The sequence below is a fragment of the Dendrobates tinctorius genome, unplaced genomic scaffold (genome assembly GCF_039654945.1).
Source record: "Dendrobates tinctorius isolate UK_male_01 unplaced genomic scaffold, ASM3965494v1 ptg000098l, whole genome shotgun sequence".
NCBI classification, from domain to species: Eukaryota; Metazoa; Chordata; class Amphibia; order Anura; family Dendrobatidae; genus Dendrobates; species Dendrobates tinctorius.
The window spans coordinates 3,503,021-3,526,327 of record NW_027361766.1 but is presented as its reverse complement, the minus strand read 5'-3'; the positions used below and the strand labels follow the sequence as shown (position 1 = coordinate 3,526,327).

The following is a 23,307-nucleotide window of genomic DNA, read 5'->3' as shown; positions in this document are numbered from 1 at the left end:
AGCACAACCACATTCAAAAGTGACCAAAACATCAGCCAGAAAGCATTGGTACTGAGATGTGGTCCCCACCTGCAAAACCACTCCATTATTAAGTGTGTCTTGATAATTGCCAATAACGGTGGCTCAGTGGATAGCACTGCAGCCTTGCAGTGCTGGGGTCCTGGGTTCAAATCCTCCCCATGTTTGTTTGGGTTTCCTACGGGTACTCCGGTTTCCTCCCACATTCCAAAGACATACTGATAGGGAATTTAGATGGTGAGCCCCATCGGGGACAGCAATGATAATGTGTGCAAACTGTAAAGCGCTGCGGAATAGGTTAGCACTATATAAAAATAAAGATTATTATTATTAATAATTTCCATCTGTTGTCCATTCCATTTGCACAACAGCATGTTAAATTGATTGTCAATCAGTGTTGCTTCCTAAGTGGACAGTTTGATTTACTTGGAGTTAAGCCCCTGTCACACACAAGTTTTGTGAAGCACCAGCGAGATCGCTGTGAGTGACATCTATCAGCGACCGGCCCCCCTGCCGGGTATCGCTGATCGTTCTTGAAAACTCTGGACTTTTTTTGGGTCGTTGGTCTCCCGCTGGCCAGCACGCATCGCTGCGTGTGGCAGGCGGGAGAGCAACAACCAGCGAGCAGGAGCTGGTAACCAAGGTAAACAGTGGGTTTCTAAGTGCTGCGCGGCGCTTAGAAACTCGCTGTTTACCTTGGTTACCAGCTCCCTGCATCATCGTGCTGGTAACTAAGGTACACAGCGACGCGCCCGCTCGTTGTTCCTGGTGCTGATCGCTGGTGAAGCTGCCTGTTTGGCAGCTCACCAGCGATCATGTAGCGACACACCAGCGATCCTGACAAGTTCATATCGTAGTCGGGATCACTGGTGAGTCGCTATGTGTGACGGGGCCCTTAGATTCTGTTGTTTAAGTGTTCCCTTTATTTTTTTGAGCAGTGTATTACAATGCAGGTCTCCTGTGAAATTCATCACTGCTCATGTTAAATTTCTAACTCAAGCAGTGGGGGGGCCTGAAGTACATATTGTACACCACAAAGGAGACACCGAGACTGCTCTATATACATCACATAGAAGAAACGGGTTGGGGCATATACATCACAGGAGACGCTGGGGCATATACATCAAAGTAGACGCTGGGGCACAAACAATCATAGGAGATGCTGGGGCATATATATCACATGAGATGCTGGGGCATATATATCACATGAGATGCTGGGGCATATATATCACATGAGATGCTGGGGCATATATATCACAGGAGACACTGGGGCATATACATAATAGGAGACGCTGGGGCATATACAGTGGGGAAAAAGTATTTAGTCAGCCACCAATTGTGCAAGTTCTCCCACTTAAAAAGATGAGAGAGGCCTGTAATTACATCATAGGTAGACCACAACTATGAGAGTCAAAATGAGAAAATAAATTCAGAAAATCACCTTGTCTGATTTGGCAATGTTTATTTAGCAAATTATGGTGGAAATAAGTATTTGGTCATTAACAAACGTTAATCTCAATATTTTTTAGATATCCTTTTTTGGCAATGACAGAGGTCAGACGTTTTCTGTAAATCTTTCATTGCATGCACCGCAGTATTCAGTAGTGAACGCTGCATGTGTGTGCTGGCAGTGTCAGGAGCTATTAAAGGGCCAGCGTGTTGCCAGTCGCCAGCCCGAGCACTGCGGTACCCAAGAATCTGCCAAAGAGCTGGAGAAAAAGAAGAAAGGTGTAATGCACAAGTACACACAGTAATTAATGGACTATAAAAAGGCTATATAAAAGAAAATAAGCAATAACTACAATATATGCAAATAAGTGCCATGTGCAGTCACCCAGGTAAATTGGCTCATAGAAAAATCATTCTATGGGAGTGAGGACCACCTCTGAGCAAGCCATCTCTTGAGGCGAAACGTGTGGGTCCTCCTTCCTTCCTATATTGAATACTGCTTGACATCACTTTAGGGGTATACTTGTTAATGTTTTTCCACTTTTTTTGAATTGCATTTGTCTTCCATGTACCTTGGTTAGTAATCTGTCAATATAAAGGTGGTGCCTGCTCCATTGTTACATTTTGGTATCAGATCTATACTTGATATTCTTAAGCATACCCAAAAATCATCTCATTCATGTTCTTGGATGCATGGTTCACAATCGCAGAGGTTTGGAAGTCCCCTTTGATCAGCCTTGAATGGGTAAAACTCAAAAGTCTCATGGCCAATGGTCAATGAGAAATTATCTAGCAGAAGGCTCTTTTGTTAGATACCGACAACTTTGATTCAATATTCAGATAATAGGAGTCAATTTTGATAATCGAGCTGATTGGGATCAATGAATATCTTCTCCCCCCGTGAGGGTCACTCTCTATCTGTTCTTCTATTAACTGTATTCTCATCCACTCATTCTTTTCTTTCTCTCCTGCTTCTCCCTTCCCCTCCCCTAAATTTATTCACCCCCTCTTTTTAAGTGGAAGTGGAAATTGTTATGGGTGCTCTCACTGAACAGGCAATTTAGTCGTAAACGTCCAGCTTTCTACACTATTGACCTTGCATTTCCACCTACATAATTCTGCAACCGACGATCCACAAGTGGAAGATAGACTTAAATACTCAGTATATTGAAGTACCAGAAAAACTAATGACATTTCTTAAATCTCATTTACACGCTGCTTTATTTCAACCGTCAATGCGTTTTTCCATGTCAATTCTTTCATTTTTGCAGCGTTTTTCATCCATTCAATTAAATGAAAAATAAATCCAACTAAAACGTATCAAAAACACGCATATCTTATGAATCTTTCCTGCCATAACAGTTTTTGCAACAGAAAATGTACTACAATTACAGCAAGTGAACATAACCTTATATTTCTCCCATTAAAGGGAATCTGTCAGCAGGTTTTTGCTAAGTAATCTAACAGCATATTTAGGGGTTAAAACAGATTTCAGCAATGTCTCTCTCATCAAGTGCTGAGGTTTTGTTTGCTTGCAATGATTGCTTTGGCACCAGGAGCTTATCATTGCTGATCTATCAAGTGCTAATCGTGGGCGGAGTTAGCTTCCTCAGCTCTGCTGCTTTGCTAAATCTAAAAACTCTGAGTGAGATCGGCTGCACCCAGTTATGCAAGTGATACATCATTGGAATCAGGCTCTCTGCCCCTACATTATGTTGCTCTGAGATGTGGTAGCAAAAACCTGCTGAAGATTTCCTTTAAGCGCCATTTTGTTATTATTCTTCATACACTTTGTGAGCTCCTGACTTGTCTATTACTTTCATAATACATTTCAATTAAAATTTTAAAATAGAAATAGTGAGATGTTAACCTGCAGCTAGTGGTAGTCATGAAATCATCAAGTCATCATGATAGTTCTGTTCTATGTCACTGGATATAGTGTCCAAGCAATGACTGGCAGTAAAGTGATAGTGTGGAACACGGTCGAAATATTGGTGACCTTATAAGAATATATGGTGCTTAATAATGTACGACTTTCCTTAAAAATGGAAACATTAAGTGGTGTGAGGTGTACAATACTGAAAAGGAAACCGTTCTCACCGCCTGGTCTGGGCCATCTCCTCCAAGGACCCGGAATCCAAAACCAGATTCTTGCTTACGAAGAAACACATCCAAGTCCTTTGTATTGGGAGCTATGTATAGAAAATAAAAAAAAAATTAAAAAAAACTTTTTAGGCATCACTTAGCAAGAAACAAAAGAACAATATAATATCATCAGAAGTTGAACTCTTCACTGAGAGTTAAAATATAAAGCTACACTACAGCTGGTCGTCCACAGTCACATTGGCCTGTGACATCATATGCACTGGGATCCAAGGGGTAACGGTTCTCCTTGAGGAAAAAGACAAGCCAGGCCTTGCATGTCAGAGTGAGGAGACTTATATGCCATTCATGCTCCTCTGGGAATTTAGATGTTATATGTACTGTAATGAGGATTTCAGCGCCACAGCAGAAAAAGTTACTACAAATCTCTTGGAATAAATGACTTATCTCAAACAAAGATGTTAATAATGAGAATTACAAGTAAGTAGTTCTTCTTTCACTGCATATAATAGAAACCAGTTTTGGCTCTATCATTTACATTTTTTTTCTAATATCTATATTTTGAAACTACACTAAGTCACAACATTCATTTAAGAACAAAATTCACTTATCCTAGTGCAAAATCCACGTCTTATCAAAGTAGAATATTTTAATATAAATATATTATTTTATTAAGCGGAATTTTATTGAAGTCTTCTGAGAATATTTGCTGCAGAAATTGGCCACTGATGATGATTTGAAATCCACAGCATATGAAATAAACCGTCTTATTTTCACTGTGGACTTGGCGTATTGCATTGCAAAAAGTGAAATCCGTGCGATATATTTTTGCAACTAAATCCAAAGCAATACTCACACAACTTGTATAGGCAGCCAAGACCGGTTGTATCCTTAAATATAGTCAGTGCAGAGCATGCATTTGGGTTAAAAAAAAAAAAAAAAAAAAATCACTTTTTACAATTTAGTTTCAATAAAAATTTTGCACCGTTTGATTGTATGGGATCTTTGTTTCACTGGAAATTCAAATCAGTGCCCAGAGGCGCCCAGAAAAAGACATCTAAACGATCTAGAAAACTGTCAGAATGAGCTCACTGGTGGTTTGTCAGTTAACTCATTCTGCAGCCAGTAAAGAGCATTACACAGAGGCTGTAGAAAAGTAAACAGTGCAACATTTTTTAATGAAACCCAACTGCAAAAATGATTTTCAGCCACAAATGCATGCATTTAATAAATACAGCAACAATATCATATATATAAAAACCACAAATGAAGCGGAAACTGGGATAAGATAGATTGGATTCTTAGTTGTCTAATATTTTGATATTCAGAAAATAAGGTGTGTCTGGTAACGGCACATGTCGCTCTCTGGACAGATTGGATTATGGTTACTTTAGGACTCTGGAGTGAGCTACGCGAGTTGCCATGCGATTGGCCCTTGAAGATGTTAGAAGGTCTTTCTGTTCTATAACAAATCAGGAAAAAAAAAAAACTGTTTGGACCCAATAAACTGCTGGGGTCTTGTGGAAAATTCTGTTTTTCTTACGAATACTTAGGTCCCATGTAAGAATAAGAAAACATCTGGGAAAATGTTTAATAATGTGCTCAGCAGATGACGGACTTGAGAGCAAGACAACCAAACAGCAAACTTTCCAGAAGTAGGGGGACCACACGTGGGATTACTGCTCAGACGGCTGTGTCACCGAAAGTCCATCACCAGGTCATGTGTTCTAAGGAACACATCCAAGAAACAACAGCTACTCTAGTGAGTAACAATCACGATCAGAGGTGCAGGGGTGCTTAACATAATTCGGCGGGCCTTCAGAAAAACTAGGCTTTTCAAGGTGTATAAAAAATACCGAGTCAACTACAAACTAGAAAGAACATTTTTTCAAATATCTATTCATTATCAAAAGCCATATGAATCAGTTGTATCGCAAAGTTGCCCCTTCACTTGGTGGCCAATTCTCTCCGGTGACCGGCGGGGTGAAAGGAAACGGCCCTTAACCAACTGTAGATAAACGGCCTATCCTTAGAATAGGTCTTTTTTTTTTTTTAACCCCCTGCCGAAGTGGTCAATTTCCATTTTTTTCAGTTTTCGTTTTTTCTGGAATTGCAGGGACAAAAAAACGTAATTTTGGTGCTCGTGATTTTTTTCTGTTTACGGAGTTTAACGATCGAGTTAATTATTTTTATAGTTTGTTAGATTGGACTTTTCTGAATGCAGCGATACCGTGTATACTTTTTTAATATCTATTTTTATTGGGGAAAAAGGGAGGCTAGTCTGAACTTACAGTGTTTTTATTCATTTTTTACTTTTGACTGTTCTGGATTGTCTCCTTAGGGGACTTGAATCTGCGATCATCTTAATTGCTTGTGCTATAGACAGCGATGTACTGCGGATGTCATGAAGGGGTGGAGACATATTAAATAGACACTACATATTCAACCATTCCAAAACCCATAAAACCATGTACAGATCCAACTCAATGCATTTGGTGATAAAATACTCACGCTTATCTTCAAATATATTTTTGGACTTCTTATAGACCTCAGAAGGGTCAAGCTTTGGGGAATTGGATCGAGCGAGATTTGGTGGAAAGGGCAAAGGCTGCGGTAAAGCTTCGGTTGCGCCAATTGCCTCAAGGCTCCCCGTCAGCTCCTGCTTATCAGTTTTCTGGAAAAGGAAAATAAGTGAGTGACTTTCACATCAATCAGTCAATCATTTGATCCCCATATGGACGGCAAACTACACAGAATCTGGGCTTAAAAAGAGTAATCCTGTTCTTACTATTATGTATAAATGAAATACTCCTCCAAGTGCTGCTATCCATGTCAGATGGTTAGCCTTTGTACAGTCAATGACCAAAAATTTTGGGAGTGACACAAATTTTGGGTTTTTACAAAGTCTGTTATTTCACGGTTTTATACATTTTACTTCAATGTTTCCATGGTTACTAAAGCACAATTATAAGCATTTCACAAGTTTTAAACTTTTACAGAGAAATACATCAATTTTATGCAACGACTCAACATTATAGTGTTAACCCTTATTTTTCAAGACTTCTGTAAGTTGCCATGGCAGCGGACACCAGCTTCTGGCCAAATCCTGACTGATGACAACCTATTCTTGTCTATCAGTGTTTGGAGTATATCACAATTAATGTGTTTATGTTTGTCCATCTGCTTTTTGAGTATTAACCTGATGTTCCCAATGAGATGGAGATCTGTGGAGCTTTCTGGCCTCGGATAAAAATGTCAATGTTTTGTTCAACAAACATGGTCTCCATGGAAAAAGCAGCATGGTTCATCACCAACTTGCTCCTGGATCATTAGAAGTTGCTCTTAGAGGATGCTTAGACCCCATTCTTTATTCATGGCAGTGTTCTTCTTAGGCAAAATTGTGAGTGACCCCAATCTCTTGGATGAAAAACAACCTCACACAGGACTTTTTTTTTACCCGGACAATCATTCTTACAACAGATGTCCCAAACAGTATGAAGAGGACTTCATTATTGTTGCCCTTCTTGTCACCAGACCAGCATCAAAAACCCTTACGGACACCTGTCTGCTACCATTCTAGAGCAAGCTCTGCACTAATATTGAATCAATCACATAGCAGAATGCTATTTAGAGATGGTCCTGGAACATGAATTTTTTGGTGACCTAAAGCTTTTTTTCACAGCAATTAAACCTCTTTCTTTGACATTATTGAAGATCTGACAAACAGTTAAGGAATTACATTTAGAGTTAAAGGGTTTGTCCAAACTTTGGCGAACTGAAAGAAGCAACTTGGCGAGCGATGATTGATAGAATGACCAAGAGTCGTACTCGACTGAGCGTATAAGAGGGAGCACAAAGAACCATGAAATTGTGTTCACTGCCACAGAGACATTTCTTTGGCATTTTAAGAGCAATACAAAGCTCAGATTATATTTGTGCGATGCATGGCTTTTATAGGGTGAGATATTCATTGACAAAATATAGATGCAACACATAAAAGCCCAGAAACAAATGATTCTCGAGCTATTGAAATGTACACAGCGGTTTATCTGAGAAAAACAAATAATTCCAAGGCTACAACAGAGCGATGCATTCTCTTCTTTACAATATCCCTTCTGAATGATTAGGATTCATTCAATTACAAAAGATATTTAAAAGACAAACTGTGTAATTTACTCACCACTTTTGTTACTTTGGTAGGTGAAGGCGGAGCTGAAAATAAAATTAGACACATTAAATACAAGACAGATCATTGCAAACATACATTGGAAAACAAACTTAAACAGTAACACTTAACAGATTTTTTAAATGTACCGTATGTACTTTAGTTACCTGCAAATCAGTGGGGTCCAGGCCCTTAGACCCTCATCAATCTCCCAAAACAGCTGAAAAGTACGCACCATGGGAGGCTTGAAAACACACGCTCCTGCAGCAAGCGCTCATAGAGGAGAGAAAGACTATGGCTCCCCCGACTCATTGAACCTTTAACGCCAGAAAATTGTTGTAAAATGTAAAAAAAAAAAAAAAGTTGCTACATTTTCGTGCACTACGGCATTGCGCAGTAAATTTGCCGCTTTTTGCGTTTTCACGCCAGTTCAAAGCAGCTCTGTCAAAATGGGCAGAGCTGGGAGGAGACGGGGAGTGACTGGGCGGAGCTACACTCACCCGTCAGTTTCAGCAAAAGTGGAAACGTTATTATGCTAGAAATGTTACTCTGTTCACTGACTAGAGTAGAATTTCTGGGGAGGTGCTCGGAGGCACATGCAACTGGCAGGATGTTCTCAATTATGTGGCGGGCACCAGGGTTGTGAAGTCAGTAAGCCAATCCTCTGACTCCAACTCCTCAATTTCCATGACACCGACTCCACCAAAATGGGCTCTGGCTCCGACTCCACAGCCCTGGCTGGCACCTCAATTAATTTGGCGCACTGTACTCCAGTGAGCCCCTATGACTTTCTATTGAATACTCCATTCTATGAGTGCACTCGGGCGGTGGCGGAGTACTCGAGCCTCTCATGCTACACTCATTTCAGCTGTAATTGGAGTGAACACTCTCAGGACACGGACCCCTATTGATCTGCAATGAAAAGTGCATACAAAATGATAATTATTAGTTACTCTAACACTATTGGAACCTTTCAAAATGTTCAATATACCAAATGCATTCTCTATGGAAATATCTACGTTGGCCAGTGAGGCAGATTTACTGATCCTGTGTAGTATTTGGGCAGCATCTGCAACAAACTTACACTGGACAATCGTAAATTCTGACAAATTCATCACTGTGGCTCAGTTTACGCCATTTCTTGGATGGCTGAGTTTGCGCCTAAATTTTGGCACAATTTAATACACAGAATGACTTTTTATGCCATTTTTCCACTAAACCATATTAATCGAGGTTCAAAGTGTCTCAATCACAGAATTAAAAGTCTAAAAACTAAACAGACATTCTGCACTAAACTTTTTTGAGACTTTTTCACAAATACCAATTCAGATGGCAAAAAAGCAGTCTGAAAAACAGGTAACGAGAACAAATCTATAAATAAGAAAAACTCATGCATCAACAACAAGAGCTGCAAATGTGGTGATAAAAATTCTTACGCACATGCACGGGGCTGTGGAGTCGGTAAGCCAAACCTCCGACTCACTCTCCAATTTCCCTGTTCCCCAAGTATGGTGATTTCTTATTTTTTTTTAATCCATCATACAGTTCAGTTCCAGAGGTGGTCTTTATATTTAGAGCTGCTTTTTTTTGGTAGTCACCAAGGTCGCATTTGTCACAAGATAATCATGTAAAACAGCCTAAAGACACGCCCCAGAGGATCCTGTGAGCAAACATTAAAAAAAGCACTAGACAAAAAGGCCCATATCTCTGGAACTATATAGCGGATCTAAACAACTTGTTCAGGGGAGCAGCGGTAATAAAATAAGAGCAAAACTGGCCACTACTAAAGCTTGACCACATGACAAAGTCTTATCCCGGCTTCTAGTTTTATATTTCTTTTTTCTTTTGCAAATGCGAAGTCAATTAAGTAAATGAATGTAACACATGAATGAGCCTTGATAAGGCCACTCGGATTCAATCACTGGGAATAAAGCAGCTTTTAAAAGGCCAAAGACTGGGCCATTAAAGCAGACATAGAGACGCATCTTTAACTGGCAGCTATCAGGAACCACATTATGTGCACATATAAGCTAATTAGGATGGAATAGAAATGGAGTCAATGCAATTGCCTTTAACTGTGTCCATGCTGAAACGGCAGGAATCTATCGGTAGAGCCCATCTAATGGACAGCGGGAAGCATTCTCTTATCGGTAGTGTCAGGGAAGATGACACTCTTCTATTCTGAGTGCTGACTCCCTCAGTATATGCAAGAGAGCAGAATTAAAAGATGGTTGTCATTTAGCTTGTCATGGACAGATTGCCATAGCGGTCAGGCTCTAGTCTACCGCTTTTATCTGAACCACATTCTATCTAACAAGCCATCCGGTCTAGTAAAAACCCAAACAATATCAAATTATAGATTGGATACTTGATTTTAGCGTGTAGATCAATCTGAATGATTTTACAGACAAGGACGATGCTTTGCCCAAGGATTAAATACTAGAATATCCAACATCGTATGCCACATACTGTAAGATAAATCCCCGACAGCGCCTGTGTTTCTTACAACAGTGAAATCCTATTATATAAGTACTAATTTACTGAGGTTAGTTCCCATCTGGGGTTCTCCCTCCAGGTACGGTACTTTGGAGTTTTGAATTTTTTTTTTTTTAAATTCTTTTAAGTGCCAGCACAAAGCAAAACAAAGTCAGCCAGACATGATTAATCAATATGGATCTGCCGTCTCGCTCTGAATGACAGCGCTCATGTGCAGTTACATAACTACCGGTGTGTTCCAATGTCCTTGTGTGACATCAGTGTTTGATGGGAGATATTTCTCATCTGTAAAGTGAGATTTTTATTTTTCAATCATTTTTACCACTGGCACCACACAACGTAATTTGGCGTTGGTCTTTCATTTTAAGGGGCACTCCAGGATGTTATTATTAATGACCTACGTCAACTGCTCATCAGTGTTTGAGGAGAGATGATTCTGATATCTGGCATCTCCATTCTGTTGGCCAGTGGGGCTTAAAGATTATTTAAAAAATAACAAGATATCCATATTTTTTGTATAGGGAATAACTTGCTGATCATTGGTGGCCAGACTGCTGGGACCCCGAGGAATGTTGAAAACCGAGCTCTTGAATTCCAAGAATGGGGCTTCGCAGTGCGGAGTACTGAAGAATGCTCAGCCTCATGGTCTAAGGGACTGTCAGAGAAAATGGAATACAACGCTCAGCTATTTCCGGCAGGCCCATAGATGATGCATGGAGCAGAAGTCACACATGCACACCTTCCCTTTATTCAAGTCAGGGGTCCCATTGGTCCATCCAGGAACAGGGGTGAGGATAGGTACACATTGCGTTTAGGCCCACTGTCGGGCGCACACGTGCATGAAATTTGCCACAGTATGGATGCAAAAGCATCGGTCCACGATAAGGTTCTACTGGAAAAAAACAACCATATAACGCATGGTATCAGTCTCTTTGAAGTGACCCTCTTCTTCAATGTATATTTAGCATTTTGCGATTTCATGTTGTGCTCAAAGTAAAGCTTTAAGGGTAAAATATAGGATCTATTTCTTCACTAGTTTGTGTCATTGCTATATGAATGCATTAATCTAAACATTATATAAATCTAGAAGAAAAAGTCATTGAAAGTCACAGACTCAATTCACAATTACGATATAAAGTACAACTGACCTCCTCTTAACACCAGTAATGGCACCTCTGCCCCGACTGGAAATTGCTTCAGGACTTCAACAACCTGTATGTGAGTTAGGTTTTGCACATTCTGATGATAGATTTCTTTTATTACGTCTCCTTTCTGAAGTCCCGGACACCACTGGCTATCCAAGATCATTTTCACCTTTTGACCCATTGCACTGTCGGCAATAGCAAATCCAAAACCCTTGGGGCCTTTCAATAAAGGAACAGTTACAAGTTCTGGCTGCGTGTTCACAGTTGACGCCACAGATGTCCTTTGATCTTGTATCTCAAGTGAAGGGCCATTCAACCTTCCATTGACTAACACATGGCCTGGTTTTCCATTTTGGTCCAGCAAGACGACTCCAGATTTTAAGTCTTGACTTCCCAGGTTTTCTCCTTGAGTTGTCATCTGCCCATTGATCATCGGTGGTGGATTGGTGACAATATCGTTCACAGGATCATCACTATCTTCAGGAAGAGGGTATCCCCGGCAAAGGGTCATATTCACGTACTGATTTATGGGGATCAGCTGGAACATCTGGACGACTTCTGCATGCGTGTGACCAAGGACGCACGTCCCATTTATGTCGACAATCACATCACCTGGCAAAACAAGCAGATTTATGGACTCTAATAAAACCAACCCTTAAACCGGTCATAGCAATTCATCTTTATTTCATTGCTGTATTAGAACATGAAGACCATGTCTGCACGTCATCTCAATTTCACATATGAATTTTTTACCCTAATCCTTTGAGAACCCAATGTGAATGGAGGTAACCTAACTCTGATAAGTTTTCTTAAAAAGGAACAAACTCAGGTATCGGGTATATTCTCATATAATGCCATCACTCGTTGCGGTGAGAAACCCCTATAAGCATTCAAAGGTGGCTGTCACATACATATGAAAATATGGCTTGAGAAATCCATGTACAACCTCATTCACATGTATGCACCCTAAAAATTGTGGTCGGTAAAGGGCCCTCCAACACCCAACACAATTATCAAGGCCCAGGTCTGAACTTTTTGGCAAAATCAGCTAAATAAATGTGCAGTTTTTGTAATAGATAAAATATGTCTTTCAATGGGAAATAGACTTCCCTATTACATTTCAATAATTGCTGGAAGTCTTACAAAATTTTCACTAGTTCACAACCGGGCCATTCACTCCTGTTCCTCACCAGGCACACTTTCAGGATTTGTCTTACATATGCTTTAAAGAACTGCACACATTTTTCTCATTTGGATATTCAAGCAATTTTTGCATTTTTTTCATAATTGGGGCTTTGTTTTTATGTCACAGATATACGTTCTATTTGCTTTGCTGGTATCAGGCGATATCTGTGTGAAAACAAGTGAAATGATGGTCTGTCTTTCCCTTGTCTTGAGACCACAAAAGACCCACTAATATACATTTAAAAACTGGTCCCTATTCTGATACAATTATATTTTTATATTTCGGATACGTCTTCATTTATTTAACTTTATGTGGTGTAAAGGTGCGTAGTAACGGCGATTTGGATTAACAGGTTTTTTTTAATTTGGTTATTTTTTACCTGCTATATTTTATTTCTTTTTTATTTGACACATTGCGCCCACCATCAAAAAGTCAGAGAGGGTAATAAACCATGTGTGCCTTCTCTCTGTCAGAGACAACGGGATCCCCGATTCTGCAGCTGTACGATTGTGTGGAGCTGCGCTACTAATCAGTGACGTTTTACAACGGCAGTGCTGAGTAAAAGACGGACCACCAAGATAATTAAAGTCTATGGATGGTCCAGAAGTTGTTAAAAGGAATTGATCACCACGTTTTTGCAACATTATATATCGGAGACATTGATTCCAGTGATGTGTCACTTACTGGTCTGCTTGGTGCAGTTTTGATAAAATCAATGTTTTCCCTGCTGCTGATCTAGCTGCTGTCAAATGCTGAACACTGCATAACTTTGCCCACACCACTGATTGGCAACTTTCTCTGTACACTGTACATTGGCACAAGGATACTAAGCAGTGGGAGGGATGTGGTTACACACTGCAGGACTGCACGGCACCAGACAACTGAACGAGTCCTCTAGTGATAATTTCCTGCAGAGCAAGCAATGTTTTTACATCACAGAGACAGAAAGTGACACATCACTGGAATCAGGCTGTCTGCCCCAACATCATGCTGCTCGCAGATTAAATAGCAAAAACCTAGTGACAAATTTCCTTTAGAGAGCAACTTCAATAATATATATATATATATATATACATACACACACATACACATATATATATATATATATATATATATATATATATATATACACACACACACACACACACACATATACATACACACACATTTACATATATACACACACTAATTATCTATCTGTCTATATATATAAAATTTTGTCCAGTATGGAAAGTTATGAGTTTTTGCAAATATTTTTATAAACTGATCCATCTTCATGCCTGAATAAAATGCTTGACCACTGCCTCCAAAACCCTGCTCTTCCCCAGTCTATTTGCTTGTCTTTAGCTAGCAGCGTTTGGGGGCCACGTTCATGCAATATATATATATTTTTTTTACAGAAATAAAGACAAATCTCTTAATGAGGTTATTTGGAGAATGTCATAACTTTCCGTGCTGGACAAAACTATTAAAAAGAAAAAAAAAAAAGTTTAGTTGCTCTTTTAGTAAAACCATTTGGTTCAGGATTTAGTGAACTTTAACGGAAAAATAAAGTACACCAGATTGTGACTTTAAAACACTTTCATGCTATACTACACTATATGTGAACCCTGAACTTGTACAGAACCCGGAGTGTCCTGCCTGATATGTATCTGTGCGTTCACAGACAGAGCACAGCTTGGAATTCAGTGTTCCATAAAACTAAGTTCTCTCTAAATGTCGATCTCTTTTTACCATTTGAAACATTTTTACACCAAAACTCAGTCCTCTGCTGATTGCAGAGAAGTCCATTAATTCATTACAGTTAATACGAGCGGCAAATGGATTTTGGGAGGACATTATTTCAGGCTCTTGATGGCTGTGTAGGCTTCCACGCAGATGCCGTTCATTTGCCGAGCTGCAGTCAATACTTTAATCCACTCGCTGCAAGTATTTATGGGAGGAAATATATGGCTTTAGATAAAGTATTGGTTGAGAAGTATGGGAAGTACAATTCTAAGAAAAAGTTCACAAATCATAGTCAACTCGTGTATTACGGCACAGTTTGTGGACTTTCTATTGCGGTTTTTTATTCATTTTGCACAGGATAGGGCAACAGCTGAGCTCCGTGATGGTGTTGGGGGGCCGATGACAGCTGGTGCGTACAGGTACCTACACACGTTCTATTTAAATGGCGCTGTCAGAGATTGTCAGTGGCATTTAAATAGTCAAAAACCACAGCCGAAACTCGGCAGCAAACCGGCTGTTAGAGACAGATGCCGGCCATATAATATAGCCGGTATCTGCCACTTATGGAGAGAGCTCAGATCCTGAGCCTCTTCCACACATGCAGAGACATGAATACAATCTTTTTGCAAAAAGTTGATAATTACTGAATAGGCATTTTCAATTAAAGGGTTTATCCACCTTTGAAGACTGTTTTTTTCGTACTTGTATGTATTTTTGGTTAAAGTCATTTTTGTAATTGGATTTCATTGAAACAATTGCACTGTTTGCCATCTATAGCCCTGTGTTGCACTGAGTATTGCTGACTGTAGAATGGGTTAACCGAGAAGTTGACAGTGAGCTCATTGTGACAGCCCAATTTATCAGCTTCTCTGAGCTGATTTATGACCACACACCACACCAAAGTTAATCCTACAGAAAAATCTACGTTGTTTATGAAACCGAATAGCAAAAATTATTTGTAACCCAAAATACATGAAGATACGGTAAGTAAACTAAAGAAATAAATATGTTCTCCAGAGGTTGTCAACCCATTTAAAGGGAATCTCTCAGTAGGATCAATCCTCCTAAGGAGTCTATATGAGCATGTAAGTCATAGGAAACTGAAAAACATGATATCTTGATATCTGTAATCCAACTTCTTATTCAAATGAAATCTATGTTTTTCTGTTATGTAAATGAGCTGTTAAGATCTATGGGCCACACATATATCTCCCTGAGAATCTGCCTCCAGAGATTATCTTACACAAAAAGCGGCATTACCAGTGAGAGACACGTAAGCACAAAACAGCAGAACTGAACTACGTCTCATTACAAACTCGTTCGCAGCTGCAGCTCTCACAGCTCTGCTCTACTGGAACACTGGATGCCTGCAGTGACAAAGAAGCTGAGAGAAACCTGCAGATTTGTCAGTTATAATCACACACAGCTCTGCAGTGAGAGCAGAAGAGCAGACTGTCAGTCAAGATATAGCAAACTTGTAACTTCCACTTTCCGAGAAAATAAGCTCTGGAGGCAGATTCTCAAGATCAGTGTCTGGCCCATACATCTTAGCAGCTGATTTACATATTAAGAAACATGTGGATTTCTCTGAAATAAGACATCAGATCGCAGATATCAAGGTATCATTTTTATCAGCTACCTATCACCTACATGCCCATATAGATGGTTTAGGAAGGTTGATCCTACCGATAGATGCCCTTTAATCACTGACTGACATTCATTGTTTGGACTGCGCCATAATGAGAAGAAGCACGCTACACTGATATAGGTAACAGCAACACCCAATTGTCAATTTATTCATTCACTACCAGGAAGAATAACAGAGAAGTAGCAGAACCCAAAATTCTAATAAATCTTGCTCCAGAACTGTTAATTCATAGGGACTACGAGTCATATCCCGATGGCTGACAGATCCTCCTTAAAATTACGTTATGTTGAACTTGGATTTTACAAAGAGTATGGTGTCCATGTTATATTCCATATTTACAGAAACGCTTTATTCCCCTATCGGTTAACAGGGCTATAATCCGTCCCCTCCATAAGATGTATACTCAGCAATAGCTCTGGTTCAGCTATAGTTAGCTGCATCCATTATGGTGAATCATTGATCAGATAAGTTGTATAGATGGCCATAATGGGACGTTTGCCCTAAATAATGAATAATAACAGATTGATAAAATGTCAGGCTCGCGGCAGAAAAATAGAATTGCTGCAGGAGCAAGGACGTATTTTGCTGCTTCTTTGAGTGGATACAGCAGGTTTATGTGTCGTACCTGGAGCAATTTTGCCATCTTGTGCAGCTGGGCCGTCTTTCAAGACATTTTTGACCTGAAGAAACTCATCTGGTCTGTCCCCTCCAATGATTGTAAAGCCGAACCCCATGGAGCTCTTCTTAAGGGATGTACGCAGTATTGCTCCCTTTAAAAGGGCTGGATCCCTGGTGAATGGAGACTTGTCTGGTTCTGAAGTGGGTAGAAAACAAAACGATCAATAGATCTGCAAATATAATATTCCTACGTTTCTAACTACGAAGGAAAAACATACTGTACCTGGAATTAATGCCCCCTCGGATGGTGGCAAGCTCAGCTGGCCAAGCTGTTTCCTTCTTTTAGCTTCTAGGACTGGATTCTCAAACTGAGTTTTCTGATTAATGTGACTAAAAAACAAACAAAAAAGCACATGATATAACCAGCCAAGACCAATCAGACAACTAACATGACGCGTTTATATAAGAGAAGGAAAAAGCGTCACTTTAATAAAAAAAAATTACTTTAAAAAAAATGTTATTTTCAAAAATATGTCCAAATAACTTTTTTAATTGATTAAAGTCTGAACAATGATTTTGATTGTTTTGACACTGGCCTAAAGCACTTCCACAAAAAAAAAAAAAAATCTTTAAAAGAGTAAACGTTTTGATTTTTATTTCATAAATCAATAGTACACATGGAAGTAAGCAACTTTGTAATATATCGTATCAGAAAAATCTGCTTCTTTTTCAGCCAGGATCATTCATTCTCAAAATTCTCAATTCACCGGTAATATCTGTATTCAGTGATGTCAGATTATTCTATCACTAAAATAGGAGATGGCAGTTGCTGCTTAGGCTGGTTTCACATTAGCGCTTTTGTGCGCAGCGCATCGTGCGCATGCGCACTGTGCACCTATGTTTAACATGACGTGCACATGGTCTTGCGCACACTTGCGTTTTCGTGCGCATGCTTTTTTTGTCTTTCGCGCCAGATGCAACATGTTGCATTTTTTGGTCCGCCCTGTCTCGTCAAAAAAACGCATGCGCACGCTTGCGCACGGAATGCGCAAAAACAACACATTGAAGTCTATGAGGTTTTTGACGCATCAGCGTACGTATGACGCTAAAAAAATGCGAGTTTGTTTTGCGTTTTACATTGCGTTTTTTATGCGCCCGATGCGCTGCGCAAAAAAACGCTAATGTGAAACTAGCCTTAGAAGATTCTATGCAGATTGGAGGGGGGAGGAGCTCGGACTCCCCTCTTCCTCACCATCAACTCCTGTACAGCAACAGCAAATATGGAGTTCTGTTTTTTGTTTTTTTTTAAATAATTTACATTTCACCATTTATGTTTAAGAAAAGAGAGGCGGATTTAAACTTTTTTTTCACTTTCTACTTTATTTTATATATTATTCAAAAATTTTTTTTTAATGTTTAGTACATTTTCAATTCATTCCCTCAGGAGACTAGAACCTGTGATCTCTTAATCACCTATGCAATACAATAGGCAGGGCTTCATAGGAGATGTCACATGGCAGATATGGAGGCCTTCAGAAGCCATAGCAACCAGTCAGCGCCTCGCAATCAAAATGTGCAGGTTTCTAATGGCTTACCCAAGTGATAACCACCATCTTTATGCCTTTAAATGCTACTTGCATGCTTAATAATGGCATTTAAGAAGTTAAAAATCTAACTGGAGCCAGCTTCAGGTGCTGGCTCTGTAATACCGCCGGTATCCGTGCTGTATAGAGCAGGCTCAGCGCCTTAATCTGCTCCCTACACCAATAGTGCTCCAATCTAAGGGCAGTCTAAAATAGGGACAAAAAACACATTTGCACCTTTTATGGTCTAGATTTTAGAGTTTTTCATTTGTGCATTCTTCTTTGAATTTGGGCTTTTTTTTTTTTTTTTTCAAAAATTAATTTCATGTGTGTTCACTTTAATATTCCCCAAGTGAGTACGAGTATGCAGATAAAAAAAAAGTATACTTTATTATTTATTAAAGTAGTGGAAAAAAAAAAATAAATCAGAAATTTGTATGAAAAAAAGTTTTTTTTTTGTGTTTGTCACCATTTTAACGAGACCTGAAACAGTCTAATTTTTCAGGATCAGGGGCTTGCGGAGGGGTTATGTTTTGCGGCTTTAGCTGACGTTTTTATTGATACAATTTTGGGGTAGATACAATGCGACTAAAAAAACCCCTAATTCTATATTTTTTATGGATCGAACATTTCTGAACGCACTGATATCTCAAATGTGTATTTTTTTAATTGTTTTATTTTTTATGGGGCAAAAGGGGGGTGATTTGAACGGGTTTTTCTTTTTACAACTTTTTTTTCACTTTTTACTTTAGTCCTCTTAGGAAACTTGAAGCTGCAATCGTCCGATCGTCTGTGCAAAAATCACAATCTATGACAGGAAATTCATAATGACAGGCATGGGGGTTTTCTGCAGACCCTTGGCTGTCATGACAGCCCATCGGCACCCTGTGATCACGGGTGCAAAAGGGCGGAACTTGTGACGCACTTCCAACCAGCATGTGTTAAATGTTGCGGTCAGTGATTGATAGTGGCCTTTAACTTGTTAACAGCCGTAGGTGGATCTCAGATCCAGCCGCAGCTGTTAGAGGCACTTGATGGCTGATTAAATCAGCCACCAAGTGCTGGGAAAGATGTGGGCTCAGGGCCAGAGTCCGCATCAAAGGCAGCGGCACAATCGATAACACACACACACACACACATATTATATATATATATATATACACACACACATACATATACACACGTCATCCTTCATGAAGAGGTTAAAAAATGCCAAGTTTTTGCGCAAATGTGCTCCATTCTACCCCCTGAACTGCTTTTAGGCACTTTACTTTTTTTTTTTTTTGCACAAATATTGCAACATTTTAGTGGAACATACATTTTGCTCTAAAAAGTTGCAAAAAAATGTCAAGGGTTTCAGAGCAGACCCACCTGAAATCCCCAATACATTATGTGCGCACACCATTAAGGTATGAAACAGTCTGGAACAGACTTTCAGCTGTGGATTTTCCCCAGATCCGCAGCATATCAACATAATAAGTGAACAAAAAATTTGCAGAATTTTAGAACTCAGATTTCATCCTCTGCATTTGCTCGACTTAGTTTGGCTTTATTTACATGCGGTTTTTGTGGCTGTATCGTGACAATCGTGGTAAATAGAGATCACATTAATCCTACACTAAAGCTGCATTAACATTGTAAAATACTTGTGAAGGACTGTTTTTTTTAAAAAAAAATCGTTTCACAATAATCTTTCAGTGTAATCAGCTGCCGATCACTTTTGAACAAGCAAAACATGTGTTCATCAGGTAGAATGTTCTTATGTGCAGCACAAAAGATCATCTTTCTCAGCAGCGCATTGTCCCGTGTACTTACACTGCTGAGAACAATGGCAGCCTATGTGCACTATTGCAGATCGCTGCGTGCGTCATTTATTTTGATCTGCCTATTTAAACAGGCAATTGAACGACTGCCGATTTGTATAGGGTTACTGATGGGCCGTCATATTGTTGCACTGGTTGGTTCATGTAAATGGACCCTTAAACTACATTAATCCATCTGTGTGAGTTATCATCCGAGAGAAACAACAGATTATATCTTGGGTATCATCCTAGTTGCATCAATGCTTTTTTATCATTCGTTTTTCTTTTTCTTCCACAGAAACAGGCAGACCGAACATTTTTTATCCAATGACTCCTAATGTATGAGTTAAAAATGGATGACACTCAGACAGAGTTCTGCAGTAAAAAGCATCTGTGTTTCATCCATTTATTTGCATCTCCATAGACATTAATGGCCTAGTCTGATCTGCAAAACAATGAGAGCATTACCTGCTCAGTCTCACGGACCAGTTTTTAAAGCAGATGTGTGCAGGGATCAATGATGCTCTACGAGTCAGTGTGGTGTCTGAGAAAAAAATGGACCACACTAGAAAGTAACCCAATGGCAACAAAAACAAATCCTAGTCCTGTTCCCTTTTCTCTCAGACGGCACATTGATCCATAGAGTGATACGTCCTAGTGCTGTCCGCTGTTTTTGCTCAGACGGCACTGATTCATAGAGTGACACGTCCTAGTGCTGTCCGCTGTTTTTGCTCAGACGACACACTGATCTATAGAGTGACACGTCCTAGTGCTGTCCGCTGTTTTTGCTCAGACGGCACACTGATCTATAGAGTGACACGTCCTAGTGCTGTCCGCTGTTTTTGCTCAGACAGCACACTGATTCATAGTGACACGTCCTAGTGCTGTCCACTGTTTTTGCTCAGACGGCACACTGATTCATAGAGTGACACGTCCTAATGCTGTCCGCTGTTTTTGCTCAGACAGCACACTGATTCATAGAGTGACACGTCCTAGTGCTCTCCGCTGTTTTTGCTCAGACGGCACACTGATTCATAGAGTGACACGTCCTAGTGCTGTCCGCTGCTTTTGCTCAGACGGCACACTGATCTATAGAGTGACACGTCCTAGTGCTGTCCGCTGTTTTTGCTCAGACGGCACACTGATTTATAATGACAAGTCCTAGTGCGGTTTGCTTTTTTTTTTCTCAGATGGCACATTGCTCCATAGAGTGACAAGTACTAGTGCTATCCGCTTTTTGTTTCAAACATCACATTGCTCCATATAGTAACAATGTCTTAGTGCCGTTTGCTTTTTTTTTTACTCAGACGGCACATTGATCCCTAGAGTGGCACGTCCTAGTGCTGTCCCCTTTTTTTGCTCAGACGGCACAATGATCTATAGAGTGACATGTCCTAGTGAGGTTCGCTTTTTTGTTCATACAGCGCACTGATCCATAGATGTAAGTCCGCAAGGACAGGGTCCTCTCCCCTCTGTACCAGTCTGTCATCGTAAATTTGTTTACGGATAACGATGTCTATAACTTTGTACTGTATGTAACCCCCTTCTCATGTACAGCACTATGGAATTAATGGCGCTATATAAATAAATAAATAATAAATAATAATAGCTAATTGCTCTAAACACACAAACGTTTTTAAAACGTATCTGAGAGACTCAGGGCATGTTCTTTTCTTATCATTTTGGGTATCTAACTCCATCATTAAAGTTTTGTTGTGATCTGGTATAAAAAAAGATGACACACGGAATACATATTGTGTACTTTACTGTTCCAGTGATGGAAAAAATTGTCATCCAATTAGCTGGTCCACACCGTGGAATAGAAACATTAACTTTAACATAGAAATGATCATGTTAGACAAATAAAAGTTGCTAATAGTCTACACATTTTAAGAAACATGGGAGACAAAAAAGCATTAATAGTTACAATTGTTTCCCAATTACGGCGGTGTTTTATCAGATGCGCCACCAAGAACTGGGAATTAATGTAGCGAGCGCAGTTGCTCAGTTTCAGTGCGATGCTCACAGACTCTTTCTTCACAAAGCTGTCACCATGACTCGCACTCTCAAATTAAGTAGTCTCCCCAGATATTTCTACCAGGGAATTACCAGTGCAATTACACATTTAGCAATTCTTGACTAATGTTCTACCCTTAATGAGTATGGAGAACATTAACTCCTTGATGAACACGTCAACTAAGCTCTTCTGTCTTATTCAAAAAAAAAAGAAAGAACCGTATTTAGAATTTGTGCTTTATGAAAATGTTAAGCATTCTCATTAAATGTTCTTCCAGTAAAGCAAATACCATGGCATGTAACAGTTTGGGCACCCCTGGTCAAAATTACTGTTATATATAGTTATAGTCTTTTTTACATTGTAAAAATTACAAAAAGGAAAATGGGCCAATGCAAAAATTTGGGCACTGTTGGAGATTTTTGTGCTCAGATACCTTTGACCAAGGTTTCGAACCTCAATTATTAGCCTGTTGCGGTTATGACTTGTTCACTATTATCGTTGGGAAACGTGAATCATCTGGCCTTTCCTAGCTTTATAAAAACCCAGCCTCCTCTAATCTTGTGCCAAAAAACAGCAGCCATTAGGTTCTTCTAAGCAGCTGCCTAGCACTCTGAAAATGGAAATGGTGGAGGCAAATCAGAAGTCCCGCTTGACTGCAAAAGACCTAGAGAAAAATTTAGCAGACTCTGGAATTGTAGTACATTGTTCTACTGTGAAGAAACACCTGCACAAATATGGCCTGCATGATAGAGCCATCAGAAGAAAACCTCTCCTGCATTCTCATCATAACATTCAGATTCAAGTGTGTGCAATAGAACATCTAAACAAGTCTGATGCATTTTGCAAACAAGTCATGTGGACCGAAGAGGTTAACATAGAACTCTTTGGACACGATGAAAGGCATGTGTGGAGGCAAAAGGGCAATGGCAGGAAAAGAACATCTTGCAAACCATAAAGCATGGGGTAGATCAACTATGCTTTGGGGTTGAGTTGCAATCAATGGCACGGGGAACATTTCACGAGTAGAGAGAAGAAAGGATTCAATGAAATTTCAACAAATTCTTGATGCTAACATAACACCAGCTGTAAAAAAATTTTGCTGAAATTGAAGAGGATGGAATCTACAAATGGAAAATGATCCTAAACACACACCAAAATTCACTATAGACTACCTCAAAAGGCACAAGCTGAAGGTTTTACAATGGCCATCACAGTCCCCTGATCTGAACATCATTGAAAACCTGTGACTAGACCTCAAAATAGCTGTGCATGCAAGTTGACCCTGGAATTTCACAGAACTGGAAGATTTTTCCTATGAAGAATGGATAAAAATCCCTCAAACAAAAAAT

The 23,307-nt window shown here is 39.6% G+C and overlaps 1 protein-coding gene across 3 annotated transcripts in view; it reads right to left on the bottom strand.

Moving 5' to 3' along the window:
* Window positions 1-23,307, bottom strand: part of MAGI3 (membrane associated guanylate kinase, WW and PDZ domain containing 3) — a 414,340-nt gene that overhangs the window by 53,340 nt on the left and 337,693 nt on the right. For 2 of the 3 annotated variants that reach the window (XM_073587058.1, XM_073587056.1), the window contains exons 8-13: window positions 16,840-16,946; window positions 16,564-16,752; window positions 11,380-11,988; window positions 7,751-7,782; window positions 6,082-6,244; window positions 3,568-3,659 (exon numbers count right to left, since the gene is read on the bottom strand). In XM_073587058.1, the coding sequence (XP_073443159.1) occupies window positions 3,568-3,659; window positions 6,082-6,244; window positions 7,751-7,782; window positions 11,380-11,988; window positions 16,564-16,752; window positions 16,840-16,946 (1,192 nt within the window). The remainder of the gene's footprint in view (window positions 1-3,567; window positions 3,660-6,081; window positions 6,245-7,750; window positions 7,783-11,379; window positions 11,989-16,563; window positions 16,753-16,839; window positions 16,947-23,307) is intronic. The other variant, XM_073587057.1, reaches the window with a different exon arrangement.